The sequence below is a fragment of the Euphorbia lathyris genome, chromosome 6, assembly GCF_963576675.1.
Source record: "Euphorbia lathyris chromosome 6, ddEupLath1.1, whole genome shotgun sequence".
NCBI lineage: Eukaryota > Viridiplantae > Streptophyta > Magnoliopsida > Malpighiales > Euphorbiaceae > Euphorbia > Euphorbia lathyris.
This window is the reverse complement of record NC_088915.1, coordinates 53,564,346-53,591,991: the sequence shown is the minus strand read 5'-3', so window position 1 is coordinate 53,591,991 and position 27,646 is coordinate 53,564,346. Positions and strand designations below refer to the sequence as shown.

Genomic DNA, 27,646 nt, shown 5'->3' with positions numbered 1-27,646 from the left:
TCAAATATCAATTCCAAGTCACACTAAGGAGAAAAATCAAACAAAAACCAAATTCTGGTTTAAAGCTAAAATGACCAACATATGCCGTTTTCAGCATAACTTTTTCATACGGAGTCCAATTAAGGCGATTCAAAAATCCCTGGAAACGTAAGATAATAATAAAGAACTTTCATTTAGGACTCCATGACAGATTCAACCTCTACGTGGTCGAAAAATACATCATAAGATCAAATACGAATCTGATTCTCTCACAGCACCTATATAGACAATTCTTTATTATCTCTAGCTCAAAGTGATAATTTACTCCTATCTCATATATCTATGGTTGTAAGCTAACTATTAAACTCTCACATATCAACTCCAAGTGATACTTAATATCAAGTATGTAACCCATATCACCAAATATCAATAATTTGCAATTTTTCATACACCCAATATTTTACTAACCATCAAATCTCATTTCTACCCCTCATTTTCTCAATCCTCGAAAAATGTCAAAGTATTTCTTAGCTTTCACCATATATCCATATTCCTCAATTACTATCGACTATTTCTTAGCTATCATCAAATATTCATATTCCTCATTTACTAACAATTATTTCTTCGGTATTATCCAATATCGACATGCCTCAATTACTATCAACCTTAGGTCCGAAGAATTTAACCTAGAGCTCTGATACCAAACTGTCACACCCGACCCTAAATGACCTCAATCGGTATCGGGCGTGAAATGGAAAGATAATAATCAATACTTAGGAGTCTCCAATTTATCCACATATCATTATATTACAATTGCAATACCAACGTTCTAACCATAATTCTGACAATAAGCATCCAACTTCCAAACCTCGCCTAATCGGGCGGTAACCTTCTCTCTCTATCATGTACTTTCTCACCTAAAAACATTAAAACATTTTAAAACGTGAGACAAAAATCTCAGTAAGAAACTATCAGCCATAAAAACCAACTTTATTTAACATAGCTACATATATACCTTTAGAAAGGGATTTAATCAAAACCTTATAAAATATTATAATCAAATAAGCGTTTTATCAAACCAAATCGTAATCAATCAAACGTAAAATCTTATATCAAAATCAATCATAACGGAAAACATAATCCAAATGAACTTAAAACATTGAATCCATCATCGAGTTTCTCCCCTTAAGTATCAATACATAACCACATATATAATCGAGACGTCTCTTAACATTGCCTATCCCTTATGGTCTTACCCAACACTTCGCTGCCATACCCAATAGGTCTTAAGACTGTGTACACAGGCCATGTCCCTCACTGAACATGGTCTTCAAATATAAAACCACCGATCCGGATTACTCTAGATGGATATAAAATCATAAAATCATAATGTGTTCAAATATCATTTCACAATCAAATTCCAAACTATTTCATAACCATAAATCATTTGGCTTCAATTAGCCCTTTTGTATCATAAAAATCATATTTGGACTTCAATCCAAAATAATAACAACAATAACCGCAATAGATTTCTCAATCCAAAAACAATTCGTAAGAAATCATCAAATTCATTTTGTTCCATATATATATATATACATTGAAACCAAAAACATATATGTATATATGTAAATCAACCAAATGAAGCCTTAAATCAACATAATCAAGTAAAATCTGAAAGTCACATAGAAACATAGTCAATAGCTTCATTTGAACCATAATTTCACAATAAAAAGCAAAATCGTGAAAAATCATCAATTTCTGAAAATTCTTTGATTATATATATATCTATATACATAAAACTCAAAATATAGTTGATAGTTACTTACATTGGCTACTAATTGAAAACCACAAACCCGTTCAATTCGCCTCTAAACTCTGTCTAAGCCATTTCCCTCCAAACACTACCGAAACTCAAAAACTCTTCGGCTAGGACTTAGATCTATGTATAAGGATACTATGGTTCCAATTTCAAATGATTTGGATGGTCGAATCTCCGTAAATCAAAGAAACGGTGGAAAAACGGTTCAGGAACGGCAAAGAACACGAAGAGGCAGAGAATGAAAAAGAAAAAAGAAAAAGAAAATAAAGATGATGAGCATCATCTCTGAATCCGTTTTAACATATATCCAAATTTGGATAAAATCCCGTTTGATCCTCCATCTTTATATAATCTTTTAAAAATTATTCTAAACTTTTAATTTACACCTAAAATCCTCAAATTAACTCCAAACTTTTTCTATAGTACCAAATTAACTTCACACATCCAATAATTATAATATATATTCATATAAATTCTAGAAATTTAGTCACGGACGTGACAATACTCATCCCTATCAAGTGGGATATTTCTGGCCTTAATACGATCAATTTGAAACTGCACGAAAGTTTCACATTCCGGTGCAGACAGAAAGTGAGGCCCTGCTCGAAAGACACGTTTTACAAGTCCTTCGTGCTCGAGAAACTCATAGTCAATTGTCGGGAAGAATTCATCATCACTCCAGGGAACATCAATGGTACCCTTTGTACCGAGAATTATTCCACAGATTATATTGCCGAACCCAATCTTCTTACCCTTGGATCGAGAAGCGGCGACAAGACCCTCCATCAGAATCTTTGAAGAATCTACTGCATTTCCCTGGAATATATCTCCAAGGACATAAAGATCTGTGTCACGGACCACACTACTGAACGTGCGACCGAATAAACTATGACACAGGAATTTGTGCAGATACAGCATGGAGTTGGAGCGAAAAGAGTGATTATAGGCGAGTTTTGAATTGAATCGCCAGAATCCAGTGAGCATTCTCCAAACATCCGTGGATGTCATGTCTCTTCCAGGATGACATTTGATTGTATCCCTCGGGGGAAAACCAAACCAAGCATGCAACTCGGGATAACCGAAAGTAAAGATTTCACCTTCCCGACGAAAACTGAGACGTACTCGTCGTTTATTAGTGAAACGCACGGTACAGAAGAATTCGAGTATCCAGTCGCCTATTATTGGAAATCGCATTTGGGAGAATTTTATCCACCCTAGGCGTTCCATATAGCGGCTCATGTGATCAGTAATGCCTAATTGGCTGTTAAGAAATTCATCCATATACAACATTCTGGTGAAGAATTTGTAACGGTGATTCCAATAACGCCTACCTTCATCGTGATTGAAGATAGGAAAAGGCGCCCCATATCGCTTGGATAAGTCTGGGCGTTTATTGCTTGAGGCAGCCTTGTGCCTTGAAGTTTTGTATTTGGTAGGCATGGTGGTTGTTTGAATGAAACAAAGTTTCTGGTACTAAATAGAAAATGGTGTTTTGAAGAAATCAGAGTTCTGATAAAGATGAAAAGAATTGTAACAGAACTTGAATCCTCTAGGATTAATTTATAAGAGTTTTAGATGAAAGAAGGTGTTGTTTTAATCATGAAAAGGTATAAAATGACACCTTTCGGGAATGAAGAAACTTAAGGTTTCAGTTGTCAAGAGGTTTGTTGAAAGGTTTAGGTTGATTCAGACCTGAGTGTGCAGGAATTTCGCGTGTCGCGACCGGGAATAGCAAAACCGCGGTCGCGACACGCTGATTTCCTTGCGGAAATCGGGCGTCGTAAGCCATGTCATGATTCACGGTAGAGAATTTATAATTCTCGGTAAGTTCAGAGAAAATCTAACCTATTTGGACAATTCTGAAAAATAGAATTCTCGGCAGAGAATTGCCCGAAACTTCAATTTTATTCTAATTTCCTAAAATTAATTCTAAAATCATGAAATAAACATATTTTATGCATATAAATCATAACATAAAGTTATCTAATCACAAAAATTGGCATTTGAAAAATAAAATAAAATAAAATAAAAATAAAATAAAATAAAATGAACAAAAATATAAAAAGAAAACAAAATAAATTGTGATCGAAAAACTGAGTGATTTATACGTCAGAAAATCTTATTACGAACGAAATCTCTAGTTGTGAAATATTTTCGTAATAGATTTTACATCGATTACCATTAACTTTGAAATGAATTCCGTTTGGACCTTCCAGTTCTAAAGAACCATAATCGAATGTTTTCACGACTAAATATGGTCCTATCCATCTGGGCTTAAGTTTTACTGGAAATAAACGAAGTCGTGAATTAAATAACAGCACTTTATCCCCAACATTAAAGTGTTTGACTTTAATTTTGGCATCGTGCCATTTTTTCACTTTTTCTTTATAAATTTTTGCATTTTCGTAAGATAGATGGCGTAACTCATCTAACTCATTTAAATCGAGCAAACATTTCTTACTTGCTTGTCGTAAATCAAAGTTTAGTTCCCTAATAGCCCAATAGGCTTTATGTTCTAATTCGACTGGCAAATGACATGCCTTCCCATACACTAAGCGGTATGGGGTCATTCCTATTGGTGTTTTAAATGCAGTACGGTATGCCCATAACGCATTATTTAGTTTACAAGACCAATCTTTTCTTGAGGATGAAACTGTTTTCTCTAGAATCCATTTGAGTTCTCTATTTGATATCTCCGCCTGACCATTTGACTGAGGATGGTATGGCGTTGATACGCGGTGGCGTACTCCATATTTTTTTCATAAGCGTTTCAAAACTTCGGTTTATAAAATGAGCACCACCATCACTAACGATGACTCTTGGACAACCAAATCTACAAAATATATCGTCAAGAAAATTAACGACAACTTTAGAATCGCTCGTCGGGGTTGCAATTGCTTCAACCCACTTTGAAACATAATCAACGGCGACTAATATGTAAGTTTTACCATTAGAAGGGGGAAAAGGTCCCATGAAATCTATTCCCCACATATCGAAGACTTCAACTTCTAATATGGTTGTGAGGGGCATCTCATCTTTCCTTCCTAGATTTCCTGTTCTTTGGCACTTATCACAACGAGTAATAAATGAACGGACGTCTTTAAACATCGTAGGCCAAAAGAAACCACATTCAAATATTCTAGCTGCTGTTTTGGTAGCTCCATTATGTCATCCATAAGAGCTAGAATGGCATTCCGACATTATGGATTCATATTCATTTTCACCAACGCATCTCTTAATTATCCCGTCACCATAAGTTTTGAACAGAAAAGGATCTTCCCAAAAATACTGTTTAATGTCGAAGAAAAATTTCTTCTTTTGTTGGAAATTTAATCCTTCCGGAACAATATTGGCTGCAAGATAATTAGCAATATCTGCATACCAGGGTGACATGACGCTTTTCATTTGATAGAGATGTTCATCGGGGAAATCATCTCGTATACCGTTAGTTTCACCTATGGGACCGTTCTCATCTTCAAGTCTCAATAGATGATCGGCGACAAGGTTTTCTACTCCCTTTTTGTCTTTTATTTCTATATCAAATTCTTGTAACAATAAAACCCATCTAATTAGACGTGGTTTTGCATCCTTCTTAGCAAATAAATATCTTAATGCTGCATGATCAGTGTAAATAATAACTTTCGAACCTAACAAGTATGACCTAAACTTATCACATGCAAAAACTACAGCTAACATTTCTTTCTCAGTGGTGGTGTAGTTTAATTGTGCACCGGAAAGTGTGTGACTTGCATAATAAATGACATAAAGTTTCTTATCCTTTCTTTGTCCTAAAACACATCCGACAGCTAAATCACTTGCATCACACATAATTTCAAATGGTAAATCCCAATCGGGTTTAGCAATAACAGGTGCACTGACTAAAGCTGTTTTTAATGTTTCGAAAGCTTTAACGCAATCTTCATTAAAATCAAAGGTAGAATCTTTCATGAGTAGATTAGTGAGTGGTTTGGAAATTACAGAAAAATTCTTAATAAATCTTCTGTAAAAACCGGCATGTCCTAAAAATGATCTTACTCCCTTAACAGTAGTTGGAGGGGGTAGTTTCTCTATTACAGAGGTTTTTGCTCTGTCCACTTCTAATCCTTTTTCAGATATTTTGTGACCTAAAACAATTCCTTCGTCAACCATGAAATGAAATTTTTCCCAGTTTAATACCAAATTTGTTTCTTCACACCTAGACAAAACTTTATCCAAGTTTTCTAGGCACGAATCAAAAGAATCTCCATAAACTGAAAAATCGTCCATAAAAACTTCCATGATATCTTCAATGAAATCATTAAAAATTGCAGTCATACAACGTTGAAATGTTGCAGGTGCGTTACATAGACCAAAGGGCATTCTCCTATATGCAAATGTTCCGTAAGGACATGTGAAGGTTGTTTTATCTTGGTCATCCGGGTAAATGTATATTTGAAAGAATCCGGAGTAAAAATTGCAGTCATACAACGTTGAAATGTTGCAGGTGCGTTACATAGACCAAAGGGCATTCTCCTATATGCAAATGTTCCGTAAGGACATGTGAAGGTTGTTTTATCTTGGTCATCCGGGTAAATGTATATTTGAAAGAATCCGGAGTAACCATCTAGAAAACAGTAGAAAGCGTGACCAGCTATCCTTTCGATCATTTGATCAATGAAAGGAAAAGGAAAATGATCTTTCCTAATTGCTTTATTTAAATTTCTATAATCTATACAAACCCTCCAACCAGTGGTGGTTCGTGTAGGTATTAATTCACCTTCTTCATTCCTTACAACAGTTATGCCTCCCTTTTTAGGTACGTAATGGATTGGACTAACCCATTCACTATCCGAGATAGGGTAGATGATTCCATTGTCCAGAAGTTTAGTAATCTCATTTTTTACTACTTCTTTCATATTCGGATTTAGGCGTCTTTGCCTATCCGCTTTAGGTGGCTTATCTTCTTCTAAGTGAATTCTGTGCATTACGATGCTCGGATTAATACCTTTTAAGTCTGAAATTTGCCAACCCATACTTCCTATCCTATTTCTAACAACTTCTTTCAATTTCTCTTCTTGGACTTGTGTTAATTTGTTAGAGATAATAATAGGTAGAGAATCGCCTTCGCCTAAGAAAGCGTACCTCAAATGACTTGGTAATTCTTTAAGTTCTAATTTAGGTGGAACTATAGTTGAAGGCGGAACTGGTCCATCTTCTCGAATCAAAGGTTCTGGGTCCTTATCTTCTAGTTCCTCACTCATTATAGGTTCTATTATTTCTTCTTTTTGAACAATGTCATTTACACATTCTTCAATTAAATCAAGTTTCATACAAGCGAAATCCTCCATAGGATATTTCATCGCTTGATTCATATCAAACTCAATCTTATCATCGCCTATTCTTAAAACTACTTTCCCTTCCGACACATCAACTAGAGCACGTCCCGTGTTCATGAACAGTCTACCAAAGATTAACGGACAATTTACGTCATAAGCAAAATCTAAAATAACGAAATCGGTAGGAAAAATAAATTTGTCAACTTTAACTAAAACATCCTCAATTATACCGTATGGTCTTTTAGTGGTTTGATCCGCTAATTGCAAAACCATATTGGTACGTTTGATGTCTTCTTCTAAGCCTAACTTATTAGAAATAGATAATGGCATCAAGTTAATGCTTGCTCCTAAATCACAGAGACAACTGGGAAATTCAATATCTCCCAATTTACACGGAATGGTAAAACATCCGGGATCCTTGAGTTTTGTGGGCAAATTACTTGACACAATTGAACTACAATCTTCAGTTAGCGAAATGGATGAAATTCCTTCCCAACTGATTTTCTTCGAAATTAAATCTTTGAGGAATTTACCATAATTGGGAATTTGTGTAATCGCATCCATAAATGTTAAATTAATATGCAAATTCTTAAGTTTGTCTAAAAATGTTAAAAGTTGTTTGTCATAGTCCTTATTGCGGACTTTGTGTGGAAAATGTGGTTTGGGTACAAAAGTTTTTGTACTAGAGTCAATTGGTGCATCTTTTTGTTTTAATGTATCTTCTTTGGGCTTTGATAAATCAGTTCCAGGTAAAGTTGAATTTTCGGGCATTTCCGGGCCTGAGTAATTTTTCCCTGAACGAAGAGTGATAGCCTTAACATGCTCTTTCGGATTTTCTTCCGTATGGCTTGGAAGACTTCCCTCTTTGCAGGATGGAATTGATTTAGCGAGTTGTCCAATTTGAATCTCCAAATTATGGATGCTGGATGATTGGTTTTTAATAAGCTGATCGAATTTATTCTCGATCCGTTTAAAACCATCGTCGTGATTACTTATTTTTCCGCTCATAGCATCAATAAATTTGTCGATTTTAGAAGATAAAGTGCTAATCGTATCTCTTGATTGATTTTGATAATTAGCAGTAACATTATTATTATTATTATCTCTCCAGTTAAAGTTAGGATGATTTCTCCATCCAGGATTATATGTATTGGAATAAGGGTTATTATTTTGGTTTTGCCCTTGGACAAAATTTACCTGTTCAATTTCACTCATACCTTCGTAATCCATATCTGTTTGGATTGACTTACCATTAGAATCACACGGTGCCATAAACCTATCAATTTTGTGCGATAAGGCAGAAAATTAGGCTTGCAACATCGCTACTGGATCAAGATTCACTATACCTTTAACTGATGATGTTGTTGAGGATGATGGTTTCGCTAATGGTACGTGTCCACGTTCCGCGGGCCACATACTGCTGTTGATTGCCATTTCCTCCAAAAGTTCTCTTGCTTGGGCAGATGTTTTCTTCATGAATAACCCTCCAGACATAGCGTCCAATGAACCTCTAGTTGTAGGATTTAGTCCATTATAAAATGTTTGCATTAAAAGTTCAGCGGGCAATTGGTGGTGTGGGCATAAACGTTGAAGTTCTTTAAAACGTTCCCAAGCCTCATAAAGAGTTTCATTATCATTTTGAGAAAAAGATGTTAACTCTTTAATGACTCTTGCGGTTTTTGCTAAAGGAAATTTTTTTGATAAAAATGCTTGGGATAATTGCTCCCAAGTCTCAATTGATGCGGCTGGCATAGAAGTTAACCATTCTTTGGCTCGATCCTTCAAAGTAAAAGGAAAAATGCGAAGTTTGATTGCTTCTGCAGTTACATCAGTAATTTTAAAAGTGTCACAAATTTCTAAGAAATTTGTCAAATGGGTATTAGGATTTTCGTTAGGTAACCCGTAAAACGTTACATTATTTTGCAACATATTAAGCAACGCAGGCTTAATTTCAAAATGATGTGCATTAATTTGGGGTCTAACTATACTGTTTGTTACACCGGCCACTCCTGGCCTAGCGTAATCCATAAGTGTGGCCATAACTTCAGGCTCGGCGACGGCGCCAAAAACTTGTTGAGCGATTTCCGCAAGTGCACGGTATACGCTTGTAGTAATAAAAGATATCGATCCCACAGGGAACGTTTTTTAACAAAACTTATTTATAATCGGTTAAATTTACTTTAAGGTTTATAATATGGAAAAATCGTTTAATCGGTTTTGGTTTTGAAATTGCTAGAATGAAAATTAGATTAGAGTATGAAAACGTTAGAAAATATTCTGATTTAAGAATGAATTTGCAAGATAGGAACGTTTAGTACTTTTTAGAAAAGTAAACGAATGTATTCGTTTGCATTAAGCAAAGAAAACAACTTTAAACTTTGTACGAATTATAAAGATGAAATAAATGACGGAACCTCTAATTAATTGGCTTTGAACATGACAAAACCCTTTCGGGATAGTTGCCCTTAATCAAATTAAAACTCTTTCGAGATAATGATTTGCCTAAGTGTTTAACAAAGTTTCCTTGTAAAGATTTTGGATTAAATACGTTTTAGTGAAAACACCAGCAGTCACTTTAGTGGATTGGTTACCATAAGTGCTGCATAAAAGTCTATCGAATAGAACGGACTTTATTAGATGAAATATAAATTGATACAAGTTTACAGAGACCATGGAGCATGGAAACATTCGACGGCTTGCAAGTGAACGGGTTGATCAATCCTTTCCTTGGGTTTCGTTAGAGTTTGTCAGGCTCAGGGGTGGATCCTCTACTCAATCTTCTCGTTGAATCTTCGTAATAGAGACTGGGTCGGTCTACTACCAAAATGAAAACTAAACTGGAACAATGACTAAATGCTACTAAACTTGTTATTATTGAATAAACAATGTGTGTACAACATATTGCTTTTGAACAGAATCGAAATCTAACTTCTGAATCACTTGATTCGGAATTTCTGCATAAATTCTATACTAATCTCTTTTTTCTACATATCTTCAACTCTCCATCAACTCTTTATTTATAGATGTTGAAGAGTCTTGATTGAAGTGTCATGTCTGTTGTGAAGGATCGTGTCCGTTGCGAAAGGACGTCTTTATCCACCCGAACGATCGCGTTTCGTCGAAAACGAAAGTGTGTAACTAGGCTTCTAAAATCTCCTGCTCGTACCGAGAATCTTAAATTCTCTACCGAGAATGGGGGAGCATCAATTGGTCTTCAAACGAAGGAAGGAGAAGCTGGGGAACGCGTGTCGCGATCGTGAATTTAGGGGCCGCGGTCGCGGCACGGAACGTTTTTTGGTTTTTCAGCTTTCGTTCGCGTCCTCGATTTGGCGTTATTAATTTCTGTCGTCTTCGACTCCTTTTGTAGGGTTTTCTTCTGTTTTCGAGCTCTTTTCGTTCCTATTTGGATCTTACCAAATATTTATGTACCTTACAAGAAAGAAACATATTCGAGAGTAAAAGCTTCCTAAACAGTTATAAATAGCATAAATTCGTAGCAATATTGATGTTAAATTCGTAGCAATATTGATGTAATTATTGATGATATTTTAGGTATATTTTAGGCTTAACAGTCAGCTGCAGGCCCGACCCTTCGTGATGCTGCTAAAGTCGCACCGGCTTCATAAAACTGCTCTTGATAGTTAATTGATCGTGCCGCACAGTCTGCCTTTGACATAGCCTTCGACCCTTGTTGATAAGCCTTCTAGTCCCGAAATTCATCAATTCCGTGGTGCCAACTAGTGTCCGTCGGCCACCAGGTCATATGCCATAGAACTCTGTTCCGGTGGTCCCAGATTGTCTTTAGAGCACAACACAGCCGGTCAATGATCTCCTGATTCGGACCACAAAAAGCCTTCATTAGCCACTCTGCAAAATTCATCCCATTAGTTTGTGGTATTGGAATTCCAACTATTCGCCAAAGATCACATGCAAAGCAACATTCAATAAATAAATGGTTATCCATTTCATCCTGATCCACACACACAGGGCATTCAATTGTGATTGGAACTCGTCATTGGGCTAATCTAGCCCGAGTTGGTAGGCTATCCGAGCAAATTCGCCATATAAATAGCTTCAGTTTAGGGGGCATATTCTGGTTCCAGATCCTCCTCCAACCCTCATTCACCAATCTTTCCTCCTCCACCTCCAACCCAACAATATAACCTGAATTCACATTATAAAATCCAGCTTTTGACCAGTTCCATATTCTCCTATCCGCACTGGCAGTGAAGGGTAAAATAATGTCGCAAATGACACTTACTTCGGTTTCACTAAAACATCCTTTCAGTTTATTCAGATGTGTTTTTAATCATTGTAAGGTTTATTTCCTAACTATTACATGAGAATTTTTTTAATTAACCAATCTAAATTCATTAATTTTATTCTATATTAATTATATTTCTTAATGTGTGAAAATACTCTAAAAAACTTTTATAGAAAAAGAGATAAAGTAATAAAATAAAATATTTTAAATTATGGGGCCAAGTTTTTGTGATAATTATTGGCATTTTTGTCCTTTAAAAATTACATTTACTGTGACAATTACTGGTATTTTTGTCCTTTAAAAATTACACTTATATATTGAAAATATATAGCTTTCGAAAAAAATTGACTTGTATCGGTATAAAATGAATTTTAGTATCAATTTAGTTCATAAACTGTCCAGAAACGTAAAATGTCCACAAAATGATCTATGATTTCGATTTGGAAAATTGTATTTTAAAAGGTTGTGTTTTATGGATTAAATGTACTTTTTACGAAATGCAAAATTATTAATGATTTTCAATTGTACACCTAATTAGAATTTAATGGTGTGATTTAAAATATTATTTTTTTCTTACGTAAGAACATACTGTAAACTTCTAAACCGCAAGTTTTAGAACCTATCTTTAAATTTAAATATTATTTTTAATATATATTTAATAGGCACAAAGGGCATTTGACTCTTAAAGTATCAATTAATCTCTTATGCTCCTCAGATGAGTAATTAGGTCCATATATTATATATAGGTGGTTAATTAACCGATTCTCTTGACTGCAGTTTAAATTTTGCCTTTGTTTCTTAAGTAACATCATTTCTCATACTTGTTGTAAGCTAGCTTTGCAAAATATATCTTCGGCAGATTCTAATTTAGTTTTGCAGGTTTCCAATAGGACGAAATCATTTCTCCTTGTAGGTGGAAAACTAATATATTCAGTTATTTTTAGGTGATTTTGATATGGAAGAATGTTGGAAGTTCCTAGAATAGGAATTTGAATTTTTACCTCTTGAGCCTAGTTTTCTAAACTTACTCACGGTATTGTTAGCAAAAACGGGTAAACCTTAAGGTTTAAGATGACTTAAATCAGGTTTACGACTTTAGCATAGCTCATATTGCAGTAAGAGAGCTCTTTCTTTTCTTTCCCAATCCCAAACGAGTTTGAAAGCATATCGATAGCAGGGGGAGAATTCTTTGCGCTCGGAACTAGAAGTTATAGATTTGGAAGGTACTCAGTTAAGGACATGGATGGTTTGTGGGCAAGGCATGACCCCAATATTAAATTAGTAGATTTGCTTCAGCCATTGTTGATCTTACCATATTGAAAGGAGTTTTATTCTCCTCACAACAACCCTGTTTTATTGTGGAGTACGTGGCATGTTCAATGTTTTTTCATCATATAAAGCTTTGAATTCATGTGAAAGATATTCCTGGCCATAGTTAGTTCCCAAAGCTTTAATATTTTTTTCTAATCAATTTTCAACGAAGTTGATAAACTTCTTGAAACATCTTAAGCTTCATACTTGTGGGAGATAAATAGACTTGACAATTATTAAATTATTTACCACCAAAGACTTTGAGTTTTTTGAATCTAGACATTTTTTTAGGCTTCTCTTTGATTGATTCTTTAATACTTCATTCAAGAAGTTTCATGTATGTCACTTCTACAACTATAAATATAGGGGGTGTTTGTTTCACCTTTTCACATCTGATGTTTGCTGTTTAGAACCTAAAAGGAGATGTATGGGTGTTTGGTTAAAAAAATTTAACAGCTGCTGGTTGTTGTTTTAATGACAAACGCTGCTTTTGGCATCAGCAGCATATAGCTACTTTTTGCTCTATAAATTGTTCTGTTCCTTTTTTATCCTTAATAAAATAAAAACTCACTACAGCTTCTTCCATATTCTCATCTGTCCCTTTATCCCCCACTTTTTTATCCTTAATACTTATTTGTTTTTATTTTTCTTCTTTTTCAGTTTTTATTATTTAAAAAATCTTCAACATAACTCTTTCTTTTTCTTCATTTTCTGGAAAGGAGGAAGCATAGAAGAAAATTAATTTAAAAAGCCAAAAGCAAATATTCAGACAAACAAAATGCATAATCCAAATTTAAAAGATTAAGGTCTTATTTAGTAAAGAGTTTTTTTTGGAGTAAAATTAGAAGTTTGAACCACTTTAAAGATTTTGACTAGTCAAACCTCTAATGATGGTGTTTGTTGAAGAGAGGTTTGAAAGAATTTATTGGATTCAAAGAACTAATTTTAATTATAGTTCTATATAAAAAAATGAAATTATTTATAAAATGATTATTTTTATAATTTTTATGTAGTTATTTTTATTATTTATAGAATTAATTTTATATATTATTTAAAACATGTCCATATTAGTCATTTTACATACTAACAGTAACAGACAATCATAGTTCTACCAAACACTAATAATCAAACAGCAAACCGTAACAGCAAACATCAAACCGTAATAGCAAACAGCAAACCATAACAGTAAACAGCAACAGCAAACAGCAGATAAAACAAACGGGCCCATAGCCCAAGAAAATGTAATGATGTATTTGCGAATAAAAAATACAATATGAATATTTGGCGTGAGTGAATTTGTGAATGAGCTTGGCAGCATAAAGAATTAAATGGATTGGAGTGTATATAATAAAGTTCCGTGAATAAAATAATTTCTTAAATCCTCCATAATTTTTAACAAGTGGTATCAAAGCAGATAGTTAGGGATTTACCGATAGTCGAGTATGAATAGGCGGTTAGTGACAGGTCACCGAGTGCTAAAGAGTTCGTGATCCGATATTATAGTGGTATGAGGTATTGTTAGCATGCAGTTCGAGACTGTGAAAATTATTAGTCTGAGACCAAACTTACTTTGTTGATTAAAGGATACAACCAAGTTATCATGGCTGACATGCTACCACGGTAATTACTTTGGAAAAACTCATTAATAAAAATTACAGTACTTGAAGTATCCATATGCAATTTTACCTGCTCGGTTAGGATTTATGGGAGATCGTTGACGACGGACACAACACTTCCAACAGAATAAAATGACCTTAAAAAGTGGAATGTCAAGTTTGGTAAAAAAATGTATTCTTTATCAATTTCAATGAAGGACAATTTACTGCACCGCATCAAGGATGCCAAAACCCCTAAAGAAGCATGAGACTTTTTCGCTGGATTATTTGTAAGAACACACAATGTTATGGTCTAACCGCTCGAGAACGAGTTTTTGTTGTCAATCTCGTAACACGATATGATCACTACAAGAAAAACAACTATTTATGAGAAAAATTTTGTGAGAATAGTAAAAAATTCTCATTACAAACACACTACAATGAGCATATTAAGATATTCTCGTTGAAAATATCATTATGAATATTCAACTATTTAATTTTATAAAATTATTCTCATTAATTAGTGCCAAATGTTTTGGCTCCAAAAATTCCCCCAAAAACTTAATTAATACTAAAATAAACAAATAAATAAATAAAAAAAAAAGGATAATTTAGTAATTTTCCTCTCTTCCAACCTCTAAAGTCATGCTCTGACTCTCTTTCTCTCTCTATACGATTTCTCTACATGTTAAACCCTAGACTCAAACTCGTTCGCATCTCCTGTGGAACCGTCATCTCCCGTCGTCCTCCCGGCTTGCTATCTCTTGTATTTCGGACACCTCATGATGGTAGGACTCTCTCTTCGCCCTCGTGATGGTAGGACTCTCTCTCCTAATGCAAGGTAAGTTATTATTTAGGGATTCCCTCTTCCTCTCATCCCCTTTAGCCCAGCTTAATTTCATTGAACTTTGAATTCCAGCTATTCAGGAATGAAGTGCAAGAAAATTAAACTCCATGTGTTTATTTTCTTAGTATTTACTTGTATGAGCATGTTGCTTTCTGTTGCAGGACTCAAATGGGGGTTTCAGTTGCTATTCACCCATGGGTTCCACCCAATCAGTCCCCTGAGGTTTTTCTGTTTTCTCTTTTTCCTATTTCATTTCAGTTCAATTAGTTAATAAAATTGTTGCCTCTCAGAAATTTTAGATATTTACTCAAATTGAATAAGTTTGAAGTTTCATATCTGGAGTTTTTATTTTTTATTTTAGGCAATATCAACATAGCTGTTTATTTGTTCTCTTGGATTTATGTTGTTGTTGCTTTTGTCATTTATTGGGTTGTGGCTTATGCGAGGGACAAGTATGCTGCAAGAGAACACATCTACTATCGTCTAGTCCAGTTTCTCATCATTACACTTGCAATAATTATGGTAGTAGCCTTGCTTGAGTCCATAGATTTCAAATTTGTGGATATATTCATCAGTTTTTTGGCTTTTATTCCTACTAGATGGGGCATGCTATCGATTGCGCAAGTTCTACGTCCCTTTCTGCAGTCTACTCCACTTTGGACTTCAGTGGTTTATGTGGCTTGACTCTATGATATAATGATGGGAGTAATAATTATGATCCCTGTTGCGTTTCTGCCATGTATGCCTGCATTCCAGTCAATGCAGCCAAGGATACTATTCAATGAAGCATTTAGCAGGGGACTCAGTATCTTCCAGCTTGTTACATAAAAAAAGTCATAGGTTGACTTATGATTTGAGGTAATTATCCCGACAATATTGCTTTTTCAAGTCTTAGTTTTCTGAATCTTGTTTTGTTTCTGATGGTGTGTGTGGTCTCAAGTTCACATTGAAAAAATTGGCAATTTTATCCTGTAATTGAAATATACTCTTGGACGCAAGTTTTACAGCTAAGAGGATCTCTGCATCATTTATGTTAATTGGAGGGGAGTTACTTGTTCACATGTAGTTATTAGATTCTGTGACACCAATAATTGATTAATTTACAACTTTTCTTTGTGAAGACATATTTTGTTGATATGATATTACTTAAAAAGAAGACGAATAGAGAACATGTAACTGCATGCTGTACGTTCTGTCCTGATTATGCAGCGCTGCATCCTTAGTCTCTTCCTAAAACTCTTTGGAACTTTGGTCTTATGTTATGCTTATTGTTAAGGGTAAAAAATAGCTATTAATTATTATATCTGACATCCCTCACACACGAATACCCCATGGGCTTGAAGCATGTTCAACACATGTCTATCTTACAATGTGTTGAATTTCCATTAATAAATGAAGTGTTAGGATTTGAACCCTGGTTGTTATTGTCTTAGGATCTAGTTATGGTAAGGGAATGATTTTCTGGTTATTTTAAGGGCTTGTTTGGAGAGAACATGTCTCTTGAATTAAGTGTTCGTTAAAGAGAGTTCGATATCTTGAAGTTGAGGGCTCATTTGAAGAGAACCTTCTAATCTCTTTAGACTACTTTTCTGGAAATAATTGCTTTCCTTTCTTCTTTATTTAATTTAGAATATATAGTGGATAAGGGCCTATAACTGCTACTTGTAAGTGCTGTGCAGAGCAGTTATTAAGTGACCATACATTGTAACTGTTGTCCAAGACAGTTATTAAGTGACCAGACAGTTATTATTACAAACATACACTTAGAGAAAACTAAAGGCTTGTATGATACATTGGACACAAAACATAGGACAACTAGATGGTTTAGTTATGTCTCATGATTCCCCTGTTTTTTGTAGTGTTATTCAGATATCTTAGTTGACTTTACTTTGCTGAAACCAAGCTTTGGTTGCTAATTAGGCATAGGGAAAGAAGTTCTCTAACATGCTACTAGTTACACTAACTAAATGGTAATAGGCTTTCATGCAGAATAGTTCATAAAGTTTTAATTGTAAGGCTTGAACTCTAACATGAAGCATTAAGCAATAGATGAAGGAATCTGTTGGTAGCCGAAAGGATGTGGCTTTGGAAGAGATGAATATCCCGAGAGTAATAGAAGCCAACGAGCAGGGTAGAACAAAAACATTGGAGAAACACGAGCGACTTTGTAAGCTCAGTCGTGCAATAGCGGTTTTAGCCTCAGCTTCTGTAAGTACCAGATACATGACTTTGTTTTATATATGTATATATTACTGTCGTGGAATGTATTTATATAAGTATTTTCTTTTATGCTACTTATTTCAGTCTATCAGTAGAGAGCTTGAAGAGTCCCTGAAACTTGTTAAGGAGGTACGATTACTTCTTCTCTAATGGGTACACTAATTTATTACGCGCTTTAAGTACTAAACATGTTTAAAAGATTTATGATTCGCTCTCATTTGTTTCAAGAAAGAATAAGTGTAAGAGTGCCCTTAAAAATCATCTTAGACTAAAGATTGATTTTACGAGAAGAACTATACCCTAGCCCAGACATGTATTTATAGGCCCTTACACTAATGTAATGCTTTGTAACCAGAACTAACGTCTTACACTAGAACTAGACTATTTGGCTTAGACCAAAACCATCACTAATGTAACCTCTTACACGAGAAGAAGAACTAGAGTGTGACTATAGGGCTTAGACCCTAACGTCTAGCTCCGTAACCATCACTATACCCTAGCCAGGCTTACACTAAAGTCTAGCGTAGTTACCTGTAAAACCAGAACTAATGGTAAAGAGGAAATATCATAGAGTAATAAGAGATGGGGCAATCAGGTACTCCTCTCCTAGGGTAAGTAAATCCATAATATAATATATTTCTCCCAGTTATTGTGCTTGTATTGTTCTTGTATTAGTAAGTCAAACATCAGTTACATTCCCCCCTGAGTTCTTGCTTCCTTTTAACGCCATTGAAAGGTCTTTGTAAGGCTCCAGCCTAGAGTTAGCTTTCTTATTTTTGAAATGTCAGAGTTAACTTGAATTTACTACCAAATATTATGGTAGCTTAAAGCTATATAAAACAAAAAGGTGTGACAGTCTCATCCTAATCTCTTTCTAGGTTCAAGTTTGTCAGAATTACTAAACCTTTTGAATAATTTGTTGTATTCCATTCAAGTTCCAAATTAATTTTGTGCTGAAATTTTTGGTGCTTTAGTTTGTAGTTAAGTTACTATTGGCTAATTAACAACACAAGTTTAATAATAGTGCACCTTTGTTATATAATTGTTTTCAGCTTTCTTTCTTTTGAATTCTACTCTTCATTTACATTTACTTATCCCCTGTAATTTATCTTAAGTGGTGGTTTAACAAAAAGGAACTTTTCATATGCTTAAGTTGATGTGATATATGGTATGTCTAGAATCCTATTTGGTTTAGTTTTGTGAACGGACAAAATTTGTGGATCTTGACTGCCTTGAAACCTTAAGGTGCCTTGCAGATCACAATGTCATAATCTTAGTCATTGTGTCCATTCTAATCCTTGTGCTAAACAAAGTTGGTATATAATCTCTGGGCTTTTCCATAGACATTCATAGGAAAACCATATGGAGACCTTTTTTTAGTTCAATTCATGCACAAAAACAAGGGGAAAAAAAAGAAAACAAAAATGGGACGTCATGTGTGTCCATAGAAACAAAGAGGTGACCAGAACATTGAAGTCCTTTTGAGAAACCTTCGATTATTTGCATTTAGTATGTTTTTCTTGTTTTGTTAATCACCTAATGTTCTTAAAACATAATTTGATTTCAGTTTGATGACGTTGGATCGCATGGCACAAAAGTTATTATCTATAATTTATGGCTTAGTAATGATGAAATGCAGAGCTGGATTTCCACACAGATACTGAGGTTGAAACTGGTGTTGTCTGTTTATTTTTCTCCCTTCATTTTTAGTAGTATTATTCTGAATGAGTTGGTTTATCATGGGTTTGGTTGCAGGATATTCGTATCAGTTGGGATATAAAAAAAACAGTAGGAAAGAGTGCTGCTTTGAAGACAGTTAATGAACAACACATATCTAACCGATTGCACTACTCTCTCAGAGTAAGTTACAATGACAACTTGACAATGCTCCTTTGCTTGTGTATGCTCATGTGCTTCTACTCATGCATGTACATGCTACTAATTTTGAGATTTTGGAAGTTTGAAAATTTTCTGTTGGGATTGATATGCAGGGCTTGATGCTGACTTGGGACTTGCGTTTCACCATAAAGCTTTTGGGAAATACGTAATTCTATATGTTTAAGAGTTTTTCATCATGCAAATATTTTGTTGATATAGTTCTATCAATGTTCATTTCAAAAAAGGGCAGCAGCATGTGTGCAAATGTTACTGTGTGGGATATTAAAAATAGGTATTTGTCGTCCTGCAAAGTGTTGCATTCGTTATGAGATAAATGCTGCACAACTAGGTTACTCAAAAACTCTTTTTTAGTAGTGTTTCTGCATTTTACTTGTTTCTATTTCAGTTTCCTTTTGAAGGTTATGTTTCAAAGCTTATTTTAAATAACATTTATTAACCATGCATATTCTTTTGTTCTGTTTTGCAGTAAACACGTAAAGCTTATACTATTGAATTACATTTCCAGTTGCCTTTTAGACTTGTTTATGAGTTATTGATTGCTTTCCATATTCCCATAAGATAATATTTCCATATCCTTCTCCCATTATAATACTAGCAATTATTAGTTTAGAATGTTGAAATCATCATAAGTAATTCGGTGCCGTAATTTATTGTTGAATTGTATTCTTATAATTAATAAGCATATATTATTATATAATGTAAATATATATTTTTTTATCATGATGAAATCTTTAATGAGGGGTTCTTTAATCATTATAAATAATTTAATGAGAAGATTTTTAATTATTATAAATAATTTAATGAGAATATTTCTAATTATTATAAAATAATTTAGCGAGAAGATTTTTTATCATTTTAAAAATTCTAATGAGGATAATTAATTTCATTATACATGCTCATAGTGAGAAGGTATTTTATTCTCATAATTACATTTAGTAAGAGACCCCTATAATGAAGGGAGCCATGAGAGTAATAATTCTCATTAAAAACTCTTTCATGAGAATATTTGGACTTTTCATGATACTTTTTCTTCTCATTAAAAGCCTCTTTTTTTGTGGTGGATAATGATTGACTAATTTACTAAAGTTAAAACTTTATGTAAATAAATTTTAAAATTGGATCCTAAAAATAAAATAACTGAAACGAGAATAAGAAGAATCATATCTATAGGCTGTGTCACGAATTTACTGCGCTTGTCACAACAACCTGTGATTGGCCAATAAACCAAATTTAAATGAATTAGAAAATATTTTAGCTAATCAATAGGCTTTAGACAAACAAATATCTAAAGTCTTGATCAAGAATGGAGATAAAGCTCTTTTCAAGATGATTACCTTCTCACATATTTTTAATTGGATGATTTGGATTTCAAGAGTTGGACTAAATTTCAATCCAAAGATGACAGGATCCACAAGACCTAGCCATACTTATGGTGTGCGTAACCTCCAATAACTTTAAGGGCTCGTTTGGTTCGCGGAATAGATGGGGAATAATTCCACCTTTGGTTCAATTTTCTGGATGGAATAGCTATTCCATGGAATCTCTATTCCTTATTTTCATGGAATAGCTTATTCTTAATATTATATTTTGTAATTTACAAAATTATCATCCATTAAATCATCAATATTCTCTCTAGCTAATTTCTCAAATCCTATAAATTTTGGTGAATCCGTAATTTATATCATAAAAAAACGTGAAAAATGAAAAATTAAAGAAAACGTTAAAAAATATAAGAAATATGAAACACGAAGAACGTGAAAACGTTACAAACACGAGAATATAAAAAAACGCGAAAAACATAAAAAAAACGTGAACAAATGCAAAAAAAACAAGAAAAAGCAAAAAAGCAAACATACGAAGAAACACAAAACATGAATAACGCGAAAAAATGACAAAGTACGAAATATACAAAAACGTGAAAAATACGAAAAACGATAAAACACAAAACACAAAAACATAATAAACATGAAAATACGAAAACGCAAACAAAACAAGAAAACATAAAAAAATGAAAACGTGAAAAAATACGACAAAACATAAAAACGTGAATAACACAAAAAGTAACAAAATGCAAAAAAAAAATACAAAAATGCGAAGGATACGAAAACGCGAAAAAAGGAAAAACTAAAGCGCGAAAATGCGAAAAAACGTAAAAAAAACACAATAATATGAATAGCACGAAAAAGTAACAGAAAGCAAAAAAATATAAAAAACGTGAAAATGCGAAAAAAATACAATAACGTGAATAACACGAAAAGATGACAAAACGTGAAAAATACGAAAAACAAGAAAACTTGGAAAACACGAAAAAACGTAAAAAATGCAAACTTAAAATTGTTATTTCATTTTTTTTGTGTGTGTTTTTAATTTGCGCTTTTACATTTTGTGTTTACTATTTTCCACCTCTCTTTTTTCGTGTTTTTACAATTTTTCAATTTTCTATTGTTCGTATTTTTTCCGTGTTTCATATTTTTCATTTTTCTTAATATATTTTTAAAATGATATGTATTAAAATATTTGAATAATTTTTAATAATAATTAAAATTTTAAAGGAAATAAGAAATTACATTTGAGGGTAATATTATCTTTTGAATAATTTTTTTTATCTATTTCATCTTATCTTCTTCCACCAACAAAAAATAAGAATAATTATTCCTAAAGAATTTCTGTTTCATTCATCGCTATTTTATTCCTTTAGAATAGCAATTTTATTTCATTCCATTCTATTCCGTGCACCAAACGGCACCTAAACAAAGTGGAATGGGAATACACGATGTAGAAAACCTCTGCAACTTTTGAAAATCTCACCGACTCCGGCAGTATTTCCAGCCACTCAACCATCATTGTAATAAAAGTACATGAATAACATAATTTATTAAATCATCCACAATTCTTAACAACCATACTTTGTATAATATATATTTTTTTTATGAATAAGCATACTTTGTATAATATTAAGGGCCCGTTTGTTTTACCTACTGTTTGCTATTTCTGTTACGGTTTGCTGTTTGTTGTTGCTGTTACGGTTTGCTGTTTGCTGTTGGAAAATGCTGTTTTTCCAAAAAGCAGAGATTCTCTGCTTTTGTAAAAGGCTGTTTTTTTAGGTGTAAAAAGCAAACAGGAGGTCACTAACCAAACACCTACTGCTGCTTTTCCAAATGTAAAAAGCAAACAGGATGTCACTAATCAAACACCTAAACTTCTCCCTTTTGAAGTGAAAAGGCAAACAGGAGCATGAAAAGGAGCAGTCAAACACCCCCTAATTAGGGTAATTAATTTATTAGTCCATATATTTTGACAAAACACACTGTTTAGTTTCTGTATTTTAAAAAACACATGGTAAAGTCCCTAACTTTTTTCTCGATGAACTGTTTAGTCCCTGCCATTAAACTCTCGTGAAGATTCTGTTAGTCAATTTGAATTTGCGTTCTTCTTTTCCTTTATTTTCCTTTCCTTTAAACTCTACTGCATCTGAAATCAACTTTGAGTGTTCTTCTTCTTGATTTTCTTCTTAATCGTTCAAATTCATAAGCATTGGGTCTGTTCTTTTTCTTGTTCTCCATACAAATATTTTCTTCTTCTAAATTGGATTTCCTTTTCTGAAATTTGAAGGTAAATAGTAAAGGGTAATTTAGTCATTTCTGAATTCATAAACGGCATAAAATCTAACAAACAGACAGAATAACTAAATAGTTCACTGAGAAAAAAATTAGAGACTTTACCATGTATTTTTAAAAATACAAGAACTAAACAGTGTATTTTATCAAAATACAGTGACTAATAAATTAATTACCATATTAATTACGCCTGCGTGAGTCTTTTTATACCATTGAAAGATATGGCTAATTGAAAGATAGGGCTAATATAATGATAAAATTTTAATTAACTATTAATTAATTCTAATTCTTTTCTATTTATCTGAATCACTACTTGGATTTAGGGGTGAGCAGAACCGAACCGAAAACCCAAAGACCAAAAAAACCGGACCGAAAAAACCGAACCAAACCGGACCGAATTATATTTTGGTTTGGTTCGGTCCTAATTTTTAAGCTAGTTTGGTTTCAGTTCGGTTTGGTTTGGTCCGGTCCAAAACCGAACAAAACCAAACCAAAATACAATATGGACTGCTCTTAATTTTAAGGTTTTAAATTAATTAACTAATTATATATAGAAAAGAAAAAAAATTAAACATGTTTTTTCACTCTCAACTAATTATATATACAAAAGAAAAACTAATTATATGATTATTTTCTTTATATAATTATTTAGTTAGTGAAGGTACAAGTAATTGTAGGTCTGTAGTGCTTTGTTTGGTCTAAACATGAACCAAACCGGACCGGACCGAAATAATTCGGTTTAATCCAGACCAAACCGAATTATAATTTGGTTTGGTTTGATCCTAAAAAATAGAGATAATTTAATTTGGTCCAATTCAGTTTGGTTTGGTTTTTAAATCGAACCGAACCATGCTCACCCCTACTTGGATTTATATTTACGCACCCGATTCTAATTATTTATAGACGGGTAGTTCCTATGTATTATATATAGACTTTAGATTCACCACAAAAATTAAATAAATTGTTGTTAGGGACCAATTATAGGGTAGCATAGTGTGGAAAATATTAACTAACCAAACAAATTGAATGTCCATTATTTTTTGGGTTTAACTAATTATTAGAATTAGTTCCACATCATAATGGTGTGAGCGGCGTCAAACTAATTATCATTAATCAATTATTTTCAATAAAATGAAATAATTACTCTAAAATTTTCCATGGTTTGGGTTCGTCTTAATTTAATATCTCAATGCAATTTTAATGGATTGCTTATTTATTTCACATTAAGGGTACATTTGTTTTATCGGTCGTTTGTTGTTACATTTTGCTGTTTACTTTTTTTAAAAGTTGATTTTCCAGCTTGTATAAAAAAACTACTTTTCAGTAGATCTATTCAAAAGCTCACTGACCCACCCAGCCCGTCAAAGGCCGCTCTTCACAAACTGAGCTTGGACGTATATGTTTGGGTCAATTACATGAATATCATAATTAAGTACAAAATTACAACTAAGTCATATTACCAAACTTAATTCTTAATATGTCATTATTCTCTATATATTATGATTTTACATCATAATTTAAAAAGTCTAGACTCCAATTCATAAATCATAAATTTCTAGAAAATTTATTCTAGACTTCTAATTTATAAATTCTAATTCTTAAAATATATTAAAACTACTGATTTTATTAGTTTGATATAATCCAAACTTATGACTTGACATAGTTGTAAATAGTTTTTGAAAAATGAATTTCTGCGTAATTTTCCCAATATGTTTCGTAATAGGTTCGGTCCGGTCCAAGTCCGCTTAGGCCTGAATATACAGTAGGTTGGACTTGGGATGTCTCAAAACCCAGGTCCAGCCCAGCCCAGCCCGACCCGAATTTTAATAATAACTTTAATTTAATAAATTTTATATTTTAATAAACTTTATATTCCAAAAATAAAAAATTTAAATTTCTTTAAGATAAAAAATTTCAAACCATATATTTTTTTAGAATTGGTAAGCATATACATATTTTTGTTACTTTCTTATTTATTACTATCAAATGAGTATTTTTTTATTTAGGATTGCGTTAATTTATTTTTATTGAAATAATCCTCTAAAGTTTAGTTTATTGTATTTTATTATTTATATTTATAGTATAATTTTTTAGTTTAATTTATTTTTTTTAAAAATACAAAGATATTAGTTGGGTTGGGCCGGGTTGGGCTTGTGAATTAGTTCTTTTAGCTTGGCCCAGCTCGGCTCGAGTCCGATGTAAATATAGTGCGGGCTAGGTTGGGTTTGGACAAAGTAATTATGTGACAAGCCCGCTTAGATCCGGCTCAGCCCATGAACACCCAAAACTCTCATTTTCAGAGTGAAAAGACAAATAGAAGGTAAAAAATGAGCAACTAAACGCCCTCTAATTTAATGACCTGCGAATTGATCCTACGTTTTGCATAAACAATTAAAAATACACAAAATTTATAGGATATTAATCTTCTTTTCTCATAAATATATTTTGTCATAAAATTAACTGATATTTTTCTTATTTTTTGGTAACAAAGGTTATGAAAGGAAAAAATAAAAATAACATATTTTGACTAAAATTAAATTAAATTAACTAAATTGAATATGTTACTGAACTGAATTGAATTTAAATTAACTGAATTGAACTTAACTTAAGAATAATGATAATATTAGATTTTAAAATAATAATAATAATAAATAATAATATCGGATGAATAATATTGAATATTGAATAATAATAATAATATTTAATATTATATATATATATATATATATTATATAAAAACTATAAAATTAAATTCTTATAAAAATTTCTAAACAAATATAAATTTACATACAATTTGAATTTGTAGTCCATTTAATAACATGAAACTCATGATTGATTTAAATAATTATAATAAATAATTATAAATAATATATATATATAATTAATAATATATTATATATAAATAATTATAATTATAATAAAAAATGATAAATTATATATATATATAAATAATAAATTATATATAAATAATTATAATTATAATAAATAACAATAATTATTTATATATAATTATATATATATATATATATATATAATTTATCATTTTTTTATTATAATTATAATTACTTATATATAATGCGATTTTTGAGAATGAAACACCATCAATTCATTTTGTGATTCGTAGGCTTTGGATTATGATTCGTGAAGGCGGTATTGGTAATAAATGTTATATGAAAAACAATGTTGATGAGCTTCGTGTTCTTAGGCAATTACACATTCTCCTTAGCCCCCCATCGAACTCCCAATATAGTTAGTGTTACTTGGGTTCGTCCTCCACTGGGATGGCTCAAAGTTAACACAGATGATTCTGCAAATATTAATACAGGAATGGGGGCGCATGTGGGGTGTTTCGCACTACTCGAGGATTTGCTCGGGTTGTTTTGCGTTTCGAGTGCATACCCCTTCTGCGCATATTTCCGAATTAAAAGCCATTATTTTTGCTATTCAGATTGCTTGGAAAAAAGGATGGCACAAATTATGGGTGGAATGCGATTCTGTTTATGTGGTAAATTTGCTTAGGAAGCGCTCTCTAGTTGTTCCATGAGCGTTGCGACAGGATAAGATTGCTTGTCTTCGACATTGTTCTTCTATGGATCTAAATGTTACTCATATTTTTCATGAAGGAAATAGAACGGCTGATGCATTGGCTAAATTTGGCGTCACAATAGATCATATTGTTTAGTGGAATTTTGCACTAGCTTTTTGCAATAGATTTATTTCTGATGATATGCATTTTTTAGAACGGCTGATGCATTGGCTAAATTTGGCATCACAACAGATCATATTGTTTGGTGGAATTCTCCATCAGCTTTTTGCAATATTTATTTCTGATGATATGTATTGTTTAGAACAATTTTGTTTCTCTTAATTTTTCTCCTGTATTTTTTTCTCCTTTTAATAAATTCGGGTCTGGGTTTTTTATTGGTTTTGTGGAAATACCAATCTAGTTGGGATCTTTACATTCCGATCTAAGTCTGTACCTAACATTTACTTTAAAAATGTATTCGGAGAAAATGATTTTTGATGCAAATGGTAATTATATATATAGGATGGATATATAAAAAAGAAAAATACAAAAATAAACCTTGTGGTTACACTTGTTTTCGATCGCATCCCTGTGGTTTAAAAATTTACAAAATAGTACTTTGAGGTTCATTTCGTTAGCAAACACATACCAAATTGACTAACGGTGTTAGAAGTCAAACGGAAAAGAGTTAATTTGATCCTTATATTTATTTATTTTATAAATTAACTCTCTTATTATCTAATTATTACAAACAAACCCTAAAATTAAAAATAAAAATCAAATACACCTTCTTCTTCTTCTTCTCTCTCTAATTTCCTATTTTTCTTATTCTTCTTCTCTCTTCTCTCTCCTTTTGCTTGAAATTTAGACTTGGCCAATGCTTATGCAGCTAACCATGCCTTTATTGATTATTTATTGATTTTGATTCAGGATTCTTCTGTGGATGAATTCGTATCATATACAGAAATGTGATTTCTCCACTCATTTCCGCTGTTAAATCTTAATCCTAATCCTAGATTATCCCATAGCTTCACTAGGCTCTTCCCATTTGTAAGCTCAGAAAATGATGAAAATAAATCTTCAATGCTGTGATTTCTACGTTTCCTTAAACTACGATTTTGGCACTGGTGATCAGAGCCCTTGACACTAAAATCTTCGTCAATTGACCTCGAGTTCTGTGAAGAAAACGATACTGTATGCTCATCATCGGCTTCTTCTTCTTCTTTCTCATCTTCATTGTCTTCGGATGATAGA

The 27,646-nt window shown here is 32.8% G+C and overlaps 1 protein-coding gene and 1 non-coding gene across 7 annotated transcripts; both read left to right on the top strand.

Annotated features, from left to right (window-relative positions):
- The first annotated feature begins 8,677 nt into the window (after nt 1-8,677).
- On the top strand, nt 8,678-8,784 carry LOC136234292 (small nucleolar RNA R71). The gene has a single exon (XR_010691183.1). It is a non-coding gene; the product is annotated as a small nucleolar RNA R71 (small nucleolar RNA).
- Nucleotides 8,785-14,952: 6,168 nt separating this feature from the next.
- LOC136232997 (protein MICRORCHIDIA 6-like) lies at nt 14,953-19,705 on the top strand. Of its 6 annotated transcripts, XM_066022504.1 has the most exons (9): nt 14,954-15,124; nt 15,292-15,352; nt 15,584-15,652; nt 15,730-15,988; nt 17,108-17,338; nt 17,435-17,479; nt 18,918-19,015; nt 19,106-19,210; nt 19,342-19,705. In XM_066022504.1, the coding sequence occupies exons 5-8, from the start codon at nt 17,180-17,182 to the stop codon at nt 19,128-19,130; spliced, it is 327 nt and encodes a 108-aa protein (XP_065878576.1). In that variant the 5' UTR covers nt 14,954-15,124; nt 15,292-15,352; nt 15,584-15,652; nt 15,730-15,988; nt 17,108-17,179; the 3' UTR covers nt 19,131-19,210; nt 19,342-19,705. The 6 variants fall into 6 exon arrangements, with proteins under 6 accessions (XP_065878580.1, XP_065878576.1, XP_065878578.1 ...); XM_066022508.1 differs by having other exon boundaries at nt 14,953-15,124; nt 15,292-15,652; nt 17,167-17,338; XM_066022506.1 differs by having other exon boundaries at nt 15,292-15,652; nt 17,180-17,338.
- Nucleotides 19,706-27,646: the final 7,941 nt, after the last annotated feature.

Coding starts and splice junctions, on each gene's coding strand:
- LOC136232997 (XM_066022508.1), top strand. CDS start 17,180: ATGAAGGAATCTGTTGGTAGCCGAAAGGATGTGGCTTTGGAAGAGATG. Junction 17,339..17,434: donor CGGTTTTAGCCTCAGCTTCT/GTAAGTACCAGA, acceptor TACTTATTTCAG/TCTATCAGTAGAGAGCTTGA. Junction 19,016..19,105: donor ATTTCCACACAGATACTGAG/GTTGAAACTGGT, acceptor GTTTGGTTGCAG/GATATTCGTATCAGTTGGGA.